The sequence below is a fragment of the Mustela nigripes genome, chromosome X (assembly GCF_022355385.1).
Source record: "Mustela nigripes isolate SB6536 chromosome X, MUSNIG.SB6536, whole genome shotgun sequence".
NCBI classification, from domain to species: Eukaryota; Metazoa; Chordata; class Mammalia; order Carnivora; family Mustelidae; genus Mustela; species Mustela nigripes.
The window spans coordinates 54810471-54821248 of record NC_081575.1 but is presented as its reverse complement, the minus strand read 5'-3'; the positions used below and the strand labels follow the sequence as shown (position 1 = coordinate 54821248).

The 10778-nt window shown below is 34.1% G+C and overlaps 1 protein-coding gene and 1 non-coding gene across 2 annotated transcripts in view; both read left to right on the top strand.

Annotated features, from left to right (window-relative positions):
- The window catches only part of DACH2 (dachshund family transcription factor 2), an 848671-nt gene that overhangs the window by 377993 nt on the left and 459900 nt on the right, over positions 1–10778 (top strand). The window contains 1 exon segment of the mRNA XM_059385214.1: positions 7209–7231. Within this exon segment, the coding sequence (XP_059241197.1) occupies positions 7209–7231 (23 nt within the window).
- On the top strand, positions 3057–3160 carry LOC132007951 (U6 spliceosomal RNA). Its single transcript, XR_009401497.1, has one exon. It is a non-coding gene; the product is annotated as a U6 spliceosomal RNA (small nuclear RNA).

Sequence of the window (10778 nt, the reverse complement as noted above, 5' to 3'; positions counted from 1 at the left end):
AACAGAAAATATGAAAAAAAAAAAAAAAAAAAAAAAAAAAAAAAAATGAAGAAAGGAAAAGCAGAATCAGACCTGTAAGTACAGAGAAGAAACAGAGAAGAAACTAATGGTTGTAAGACTGGAAGGGGACAGATGTTGGGGCAGGGGAGATACAGTCTTTCAGTTATGGAAAAATACAGTCAATGATAGTATAATAGCGATGTAACAGGACAAATGGTAGCTACATTTGTGTTAAATAGTATAATGTACAAACTTGTCAGATCACTAAGTTGTACCCCTTAAATGAATGTAACATTGTATGTAAATTATATTCAAAGGAAAAAAAAGAAAAATGTTAAAGAATTACCAGAGCAACTCTCCGTTACTGCATTCTTATTTGGACAGTATCTTCAATCTAAAAATGTACAGTAACTGTTGAAAGGTTATGGGTCAAGTTCATCAGTGCTTAGATATGAAATAGAATAGAACATAGGCAAAACACTATGAAATACACAAAGCCAATAATTTAAATTTTGGTGTTGGAGTATTGCTGACTACAGTAATGTTCTATAAACTTAAATATAATTTAGGGCGCTCTCCTATTTATTTGACTATATTTGAGATTTTGTAAAATATTCCCCATTTTATTCATCTTGGTTTTTTTTGTTATTATTTCTTGGCATACCATCTGACATTTGTCTTTATCCTTTTTTTTTTTTTGGATTTATTAAGTTCAAGTTAGTTAACATGTCATGTATTATTAACTTCAGGGTAGAATTTAGTGATTCATCAGTTACATATAACACCCAGTGCTCATTACATCAAGTGCCCTCCTTACTTCTCATCATCCAGTTATCCTATCTCATACGTACCTCCCCTGCAGCAACCCTCAGTTTGTTCTCTATAATTAAGAGTCATTTATGGTTCATCTCCCTTTCTATTTTTATCCCATTTTATTTTTCCTTCCCTTCCTCTATGTTCTTTCATGTTGGCCATCTGAATGCTTTGTTGGGAAAAATGTCTATTTTTGTCTTCTGCCCAATTAACTGGATTATTTGTTTTTTTGGGTATTGAGTTTTATAAATTCTTTATGTATTTTGGATAATAACCTTTAATCAGATATGTCATTTGCAAATATCCCATTCAAAATGTTGACTTTTAGTTTTGTTGATTTGTTTCTTTGTCGTGCAGCTTTTATTCTTGATGAAGTTCAGTAGTTTATTTTTGCTTTTGTTTCCTTTGCTTCCAAAGACATACCCAGTAACAGTTGCTACAGCTGATGTCAAAGAGGTTATTGCCTGTGTTCTCTAGGATTTTGACGGTTTTAATTAATGTTTAGTATAATGATAACTTAGAATGGATTGATCTATATTTGGTAAAATGTCAGTCTTGTTATTTGAATTATGGCAGTTTTATTATTAACAGAACTTGTATTCTTTTTTTTTTAAAGATTTTATTTATTTACTCCACAGATATCACAAGTAGGCAGAGAGGCAAGCAGAGAGAGAGAGAGAGGAGGAAGTAGGCTCCCCGTGGTGCAGAGAGCCCGATGCGGGGCTCGATCCCAGGACCCTGGGATCATGACCTGAGCCAAAGGCAGAGGCTTTAACCCACTGAGACACCCAGGCACCCCCAGAACTTGTATTCTCTTTGGTTTGAATTCTGCTATGGTTTTTCAACAAGGAAACATTTTCCTTTCTTTAAGAAATTAGGAACTTAAGTAAGCATAAGAAATGACAGTCTCTTCTATAATGATTCAGTAAAACCTAATTCTATATTAGGGTTGTGTGCCTCTGAAGAATAAAACACAACAAAAAAAAAAAGTTGTTGAGGGTATAGCATTTAACATTTTCTTTTCCTGAAAGAAAGGGGAAATGTGTCTTTTTTTTTTTTTTTTTTGAGGAAGGACATTTGGCTGGTATAATATATTATTCTTCACTTAAGGAAAGCTAATAAAAGACAATTTTTAGCGGTAAATAGGAGATGATTTAAGACCTGTGTTCTGTAAGGAAAAAAAAATTATAGTGGTAAACGGGCACTAGGTGTTCAGGTATAGTATCCTTATGTTGTATGTGTCCCTATTACACTGCATTATTTAAAATAAAATACTTTAGGGACACCTGGGTGGCTCAGTGGGTTAAGCCTCTGCCTTCAGCTCAGGTCATGATCTCAGGGTCCTAGGATCCAGTCCTGGATCAGGCTCTCTGCTAAGCAGTGAGTCTGCTCCCCCCTGCCTTTGCCTCTCTGCCTACTTGTGATCTCTCTGTCAAATAAATAAATAAATAAAAATCTTAATTTTTTAAAATAAAATACTTTAGATATTATTGAATCAGTTTGTCATAATGAATAATTATTCTGAAAATCTGCATACATTTTTTTCTGACTATAATGCAACTACAGTTAGCTCCTCAATCATAATTAAAACTCATCTAGGTTTAATAAGATTTAGAAGTGGAAGATTTGAAGAATACTTAAAGAACTTAGTACTGAATGCTGGAACACTGGACACACTGAGTATCAATTATTTTGCTAACACTGTTAATTGAAACTGATTTTAACCTGTGAGAGATTCTTTTGTGCAGAACCAAGTTCAAATATTTTCCCTCGGGGTTAAATTATAGCCAGGAGAGTATCATTACACATACACATTTAATATTTTGTTCTATTTTGTTCTATAGTACTATCTATTCCCATTCCAGATAGTAAAAATTCTGCCTAATGTTTTGCATTAAATTTATATGACAAAAGTAATATACACCTATTAGTATTATCTGTTAGGAGGAAAGCAGGGTTTTCAAGTTGAAATAGAAAACAAATACTATTTCCTATAGACTAAACCCACTGTTACTGCCATCTTAATATTCTAACTAATGTCCAGCAACAAACTAATACCCAATGGACTTCAAGATTGGTTAATAGTCAATGTTATATACATACAAGCAGTTTATACTAAACTATCTATATATATACCATGGAAAACAGTAGATAGCTACAAGTATGATGTTTATCTCACATATACTTATTGGTCATTTTTTCTGCTTTGAACATTAGGAGATCCTCAAGTTAGTTTTGATTTTGTGTTTCTTCCAGCAGCACACATATTGAAATTGGAATGATATAGAGAATTATTTGCATGGTCCCTCTACAAGGAATGTATATTTATAAAACTGTCTTCATATTTATTCTTCTCATCCTTAAAGATCAGATCAAATGCCACCTCCTTTGATGTCAGGTTGAATAGTTCTCTTTTGTGCTCCACATGCATTGTTTATGTCAGTATTTTAGTCCTTAGCATATGTGTATCTTTCTTATTAGACCTTGAGCTCCAACCATGTATAATGTACCTTATATTTCTCACAATATCTAGCACAAATCCTTTTAATAGTGGGCACTGAAAACATCTTTATGGACTTGAATTTCTACAAATGATTTGCTGACTATTACTGCAGTATACATTCTCACTAATACACAGGCTTACAACTTATATAAAATAACTGTGAGAAGATCATTTAAATTTTCCAGTTGCTATTGGTTTTGGGAGTTTTCTGGACATCCAACTGATAAGGAGATTGGTGGCAAATTTTAGAAAGGGAGGGGGAGTGATTATGTATGAAAGGAGATATATCCCTGAGCTCAAGGGTCACTTTTTACAGCCAGTTTGAAATTCTAAAACAAATACATTAAACATTAAGACATATACTCATGCAATATATTGTGGTAGTTGTTGATCTGTGCTGGAAATACCTTACCCTGTTATGTCATTTAGATTGCTTCCTTCTTTTTCTTATATGTGGTGTCTTATAAGCATCCCATTTTCCCTTTGGAACAAGTGGAGTGACCTCTCTTCTCAGTATGTATAAAAAGTTAAAGGTATTTTGTAACAGCTTATAGCTCATGGAGAAAATGTGTCTTTGCATATATTTGTTTGTAGATATGATATTATGAAATAAAGACTTGCCATTTTCTTCCCAAAAATAGTATTTAGGAAAAACTGCAGTTTGGAAAAGTTATGGGCATTTTATTTTTGCCATATCTTAAATCCTTCCAAGTGTTCTGAATGAACCACTGCACTTTGGTATTTTCACCTCCCCTCTCCAAATGTATACGTGTATACATGTATTATGTATGTATACACACACAGGTATATATCTTTTACTTTATTTTTTACTTTATTCAAATATGCCATGCTAAATAAATGGTTATCTTCTATTAACTTCAGGAGAATATTTTGAACTTAACTGCTTTGTCTGATGGTGCTGAAGTTCAGGAATCATTCTTTATCTTTAGCATAATTTTAAAACCTGCCATGAATACAAGAAGGGCTGTTGAATTGCTGCTACTACGCAGTTGCACCAAATTTAAGTAAAATGATTGTCTCTCTCAAACAAATTTAGTTCAGTGGAATCCATCAAACTGTAGTCATTGTTTTCTAAGCATGCTTGGAACTCTGAATGTGCAAACAAAAGGCCAAATGGAAATGGCTTTCTCCAAGGTACCAGTTGGTATGGTTTTGTGGGTTGCTTGTGCCTGTTGGCACTGTTGGCAGTGCCTGGGAAAGGCATTGCTTTCAAACATGAGTAATTGATGGATTGTATGTAATATGCAAATGTGAATGCATAAATCTCCTGAATGACAGCTTAATTTATGTGAGCTTTTAAGAATGTGGGATTAGATTTTAATTAAATATCCTCAAAGGCACCCTGACTTTTTCCAGTTTTTGTCTGCTATCTTTAGTAAGAAGTGGGGGAAGGTTTAAATCATAATTTTATGCACATTATTCACATTTCCCTAAGTGTTCATTGTTTAATGGAAAAAATCAATGTACTTAAAGAAGAAAGACATTTATCTTTAATTAGAAAAATACTACTGTTATATTACAATGTCTGCACTTTGTCATATATGATAGAGAAAATATATGTGGTTTGAAAATTTATGTCTTAAACTTTAAGCATCATTTTTAAACATATTTCAGATAAAACCATATATTTTAGTATGCCATGTTGAAAAATGGTTAACTGTAAATCACATTTCTTAGCACATATTGTTGAAACTTTAATATTGTATATGACATTCTACTTATTATTACCTTCAAAATAGCTAAAATAAAGAGTTGATGGAGATAGAGAAACCCCCTTTTGCTCTTAAATATGTAGTGTGTATAGCTGTAGCTATGTGTGTAAGTAGCTATGACTTCTGCTTGAGAATAGTATTTTAAACCTTATGTAATATGCAGATTAGGATAAAAAGAAGCTAATTAAAAATCTTTTAAATTTATGAACACATTTTCCACTTAATTTATGTGAACAGATTATAAATTAAAAACATAAATTCAATAGATATACTTAAAGTGTGCTGTAAATACTGTTAATTCTTCTAAAGTGTATTTGAAATTATTTATAGTTCATAGTAAATCACATTGCCCATAAGTTTTATATATATATATAATATATATATATTATATATATATATAGAGAGAGAGAGAGAGAGAGAACTATCTTGACCAGTTACGGGCTCTGCTTAGTATTACTTGTATTTCCTATATATTTGCTTCTTCATAACTTACTTTGTAAAGCTCAATTTTTGACTATATAAAAAATGACTACCTATACCTCTTCACTTAAATATATATTTCTTCTAATGTATTTTAAATATATATTTCTTCTAATGTATTTTCTATGTATCTTCTATTGTATCATTGTAGTAGTTCATTGTAGTGGTTAGTAAACTTTGGAATCATGCTTTATAGGTTCTAAATCTCAGTTGTGTCCCTACCTGTTGTGTGATTTGTGTGATTTTGGGCAGATTGTTTAACAGTGCCTAAGCTTCACGATTTTTGCTAGAATGAGGTGAGTTAATATAAAGCACTTAGAAGTGTGCCTGGCACTTATAAAGCCCTATGAAAATACTGTTATTTATTTCCACTGTTCCCGTTATCACCTCATTTTTAACAGACAGGCCTATCTCTTCTCTGATCCCAAGACAGCTTCATTTCCACCTCCATGATTTAGTCTGGAATGTGTCTGTCATGTATCTTCTTGTCTGGGTCCCACCCAATCTGAGACCTGGCTAAGGGCTCCTATTCCATAGACTTCACTGATTCCCTCTGAACTGGTTCCACTTTTCCTTAGTTTTCTTTTATTACAGCCTTTGCTTTTTAATCATTTCCCCTTTCCTTTTATTTGTGCTAAGCTCATAGTTGTGAACTTATAGGCCACTTATTTGGTATCTTTCATGTAACTTAAAAATTACTTCTAGAGTGAAGTCCTAGCTCCCTTTGTCTGAATTGTCTTCATCCAAGTTTGGTAAATCATGGAGATAGAAAATGTTTCAAGCCCCAAATGAAGTTACTATGAACAATTTTCCCTTTAGTCTCTTGCTGATTTTTTTTTAATATAATTTTTTATTTTTTATAAACATGTATTTTTATCCCCAGTGGTACAGGTCTGTGAATCACCAGGTTTACACACTTCACAGCACTCACCAAAGCACATACCCTCCCCAATGTCCATAATCCCACCCCCTTCTCCCAAACCCCCTCCCCCCAGCAACCCTCAGTTTGTTTTGTGAGATTAAGAGTCACTTATGGTTTGTCTCCCTCCCAATTTTTTGTTCTGTTATGGCTGAGTTTATTTCTTCAACTCTGAGGAGGTGCTCTTCTATTTATAGAAATTAAGGAAGGAAAAGTCATTTGTCTTAAACTAGATAGGGAAATATATGCATACTATAGAGTAGATTTGGAGTCAGACAGATGAGGGCTATAGTCTGGACCTGCTGGCTGCCTTCAGCAAATAAGCCTTTCTAAAGCTTAATTTCTCATCTTAAAATAAGAATAATAGCTATGGAACTATTCAGAGAATTAAATGAAGTTGATGTAAACCCTAGCAAAATGCTTGACATATAACAGTTGTTAATTTGTCAGTATTATTCTTTCCTTTTAATCATCCAGCAACAGTAATAAAACTTATAGTAAAGGGCTATACAATGGAATAAAGCTCTTCCTTAACCGAAATCTGAAATGGGAGGAATAGTGAAGAGCTGTCTTGGAAAAGTGTGAGACTAAAATTTTCTAATTTCTTCTCTGTAGGGACCAGAATGTATGGATGCCTAATTTTAACATGTATTTTTAAAAATTGCAGTATAATTAATATACAATGTCACATTAGATTCAAGTATACAACATAATGATTCAATAATTCTATATTTCTTAGTGCTCATCAAGATAAGTATAGTCATGGGGCACCTGGGTGACTCAGTGGGTTAAAGCCTCTGCCTTCTGCTCAGGTCATGATCCCAGGGTCCTGGAATCGAGCCCTGCATCGGGCTCTCTGCTCAGTGGGGAGAATGCTTCCTCCAATCTCTCTGCCTGCCTCTCTGCCTACTTGTGATCTGTCTATCAAATAAATAAATAAATAAATAAAATCTAAAAAATAAAGATAAGTATAGTCTTAATCCCTTTTATCTACTTAACCCATCCTCACCTACATCCCTTCTGGCAACCACCAGTTTGTTCTCTATATTTAAAAGTTTCAATTTTGTTGTTGTTGTTTGTTTGTCTCTCTTTTTACTTATTTGTATATTTGTTTTGATTCTTGACACTTATTAGTGAAGCCATATGTCATTTGTCTCTGATTGACTTATTTTACTTAGTTTTATATCCTCTAGATCCATTCGTGTTGTGATAAGTGGTAAGATTTCATTCTTTTTCATGGCTTACCAATATTCCATCATATATATATACAGTTCTTCTTACTCTATTCATCTGCTGATGGACATAGGGGTGGCTTCCATATTGCTTTGTTTGTCAAGTTTTTCTTTTTAATTCCTGTTTATTAACCTACAGGTAATATTGGTTTCATGTATATAATATAGTGATAAAACCCTTCCATACAACACCTGGTGCTTACAAGTGTACTCCTTAATCCCATTACCTATTTAAGTCATTCTCCCACCCACCTCTCATCTAGTAAACCTATAGTTAAGAATCTGTTTGTTACTTTCTTTCTGTCTAATTTTTCTTCCCTTTGCTTGTTTACTTTGTTTCTTAAATTCCACATATGAATGAAATCATATTGTATTTGTTTTTCTGACTTATTTCACTTAACATAATACTCTCTAATTCCATCTATGCCATTGCAAATGGCAAAATATTTACACATACAAACACACATACACACTACACACACACACACACACACACACACTTTCTTTATCCATTCATCAGTTGGTAGACATTTGGGCTTTTATCATAATTTGGATATTGTATATATAATGCTGCTATAAACAGTAAGGTGCATATATCCCTTTGAATCAGCATTTTTGTAATCTCTGGGTAAATACTTAGAAGTGAAATTGTTGGCTCATAGGGTAGTTCTATTTTTAACTTTCTGAGGAGCCTCCATAACTGTTTTCCTGAATGACTGTGCCAGTTCACATTCCCACCAACACTGAAAGAGGGTTCTCTTTTTCCATATCTTTGTCAGCACCTGTTGTTTCTTGTGTTGTTGATTTTGGCCATTCTGACAGATGTGAGGTGATATCTGACTGTAGTTTGAATTTGTATTTCCCTGATAAGTGATGTTGAACATTTTTTCAAGGTCTGCTGGCTGTCTGTATGTCTTCTTTGTAAAAATGCCTATTCATACTTTCTGCCCATTATTAATTGGATTATTTGTTTACTTGGTGTTGAGTTTTATAAGTTCTGTACATATTTTGGATATTAACCCTCTATCAGATATGTTATGTGCAAATATCTTCTCCCATTCCATAGGTTGCCTTGTAGTTTTATTGATTATTTCCTTTACTATGCAAAGACTTTTTATTTTGGTGAAGTTCCATTAGTTTATTTTAGCTTTCGTTTCCCTTGCCACAGGAGACGTATCTAAAAATAAGTTGCTCTGGCCAATGTCAAAGAGGTTACTGCCCGTGTTCTCCTTTAGGATTATAGTGGTTTCAGGAATGATAATTAGGTCTTTAATACATTTTGAGTTTATTTTTGTGTTTGTTGTAAAAAAGTGTTCTGGTTTCATTATTTCACATCTTGCTGTGCAGTTTTCCCAAAACTACTGTTCATGAGACTCTTTATTCTTTTCCTGCGTTGTTGAAAATTAACTGGCCATATTGTTGTGAGTTCATATCTGGTATTTCTATTTTGTTATATTGATGTATGTGTCTAATTTTGTGTTAGTACCATATTGTTTGGGTCACCACAGCTTCATGACTTGATGTCTGAAATTCCAAGGCCTCCAACTTTGCTTTTCTCCTTCTAGGATGCTTTGGCTCTTCAGAGTCCTTTGTGGTTCCATATAAATTTTAAGATTGACTGTTCTACTTCTGTGACAAATGCTGCTTGTGTTTTTTTAGGGCTGCATTACCTGTATACCTTGTTTTGGGTAGTATAGACATTTTAACAATATTTGTTCTTTCAATCTATGAGCATGGAATGTCTTTCCATTTCTTTGGGCCTCTTTCAATTTTTTTCATTAGTATTTTTATAGTTTTCTGAGTATAGGTATTTGACCTATTTGGTCAGGTTCATACATATGTAATTTACTGGTTTTGGTGCAATTGAGAATGGGACTGTTTTCTTATGTGCCCCTTCTGCTGTTTCATTCTTGGTGTATAGTAATGCAACAGATTTCTATATGTTGATTTTGTATCCTGCAACTTTACTGAGGTCATGTATCAGTTCTAGCAGTTTTTTGGTGATATTTTGGGTTTTCTTTTCTTTTTTTCTTAATTAATTAATTAATTAATTATCAGCATAACAGTATTCATTGTTTTTGCAGCACACCAGTGCTCCATGCAATCCGTGCCCTCTCTAATACCCACCACCTGGTTCCCCCACCCTCCCACCCTTCACTACTTCAAACCCCTCAGATTGTTTTTCAGAGTCCATAGTCTCTCATGGTTCCACCTCCCCTTCCAATTTCCCCCAACTGCCTTCTCCTCTCTAACTCCCCTTGTCCACCATGCTATTTGTTGTGCTCCACAAATAAGTGAAACCATATGATAATTGACTCTCTCTGCTTGACTTACTTCACTCAGCATAATCCCTTCCGGTCCTGTCCATGTTGCTACAAAAGTTGGGTATTCATCCTTTCTGATGGAGGCATAATACTCCATAGTGTATGTGGACCACATCTTCTTATCCATTCATCCATTGAAGGGCATCGTGGTTCTTTCCACAGTTTGGCAACCATGGTCATTGCTGCTATAAGCATTGGGGTAGAGATGGCCCTTCTTTTCACTACATCTGTATTTTTGGGGTAAATACCCAGGAGTGCAATTGCAGGGTCATAGGGAAGCTCTATTTTTAATTTCTTGAGGAATCTCCACACTGTTCTCCAAAGTGGCTGCACCAGCTTGCATTCCCACCAACAGTGGAAGAGGGTTCCCCTTTCTCCACATCCCCTCCAACACATGTTGTTTCCTGCTTGCTAATTTTGGCCATTCTAACTGGTGTAAGGTGATATCTCAGTGTGGTTTTAATTTGAATCTCCCTGAGGCTAGTGATGATGAACATTTTTTCATGTGTCAGATAGCCATTTGTATCTCTTCATTGGAGAAGTGTCTGTTCATATCTTATACCCATTTTTTGATATGATTGTTTTATGTGTGTTGAGTTTGAGGAGTTTATTATAGATCCTGGATATCAACCTTTTGTCTGTACTGTCATTTGCAAATATCTTCTCCCATTCTGTCGGTTGCCTCTTTGTTTTGTTGACTGTTTCCTTTGCTGTGCAGAAGCTTTTGATCTTGATGAAGTCCCAAAAGTTTATTTTCACTTTTGTTTCCTTTGC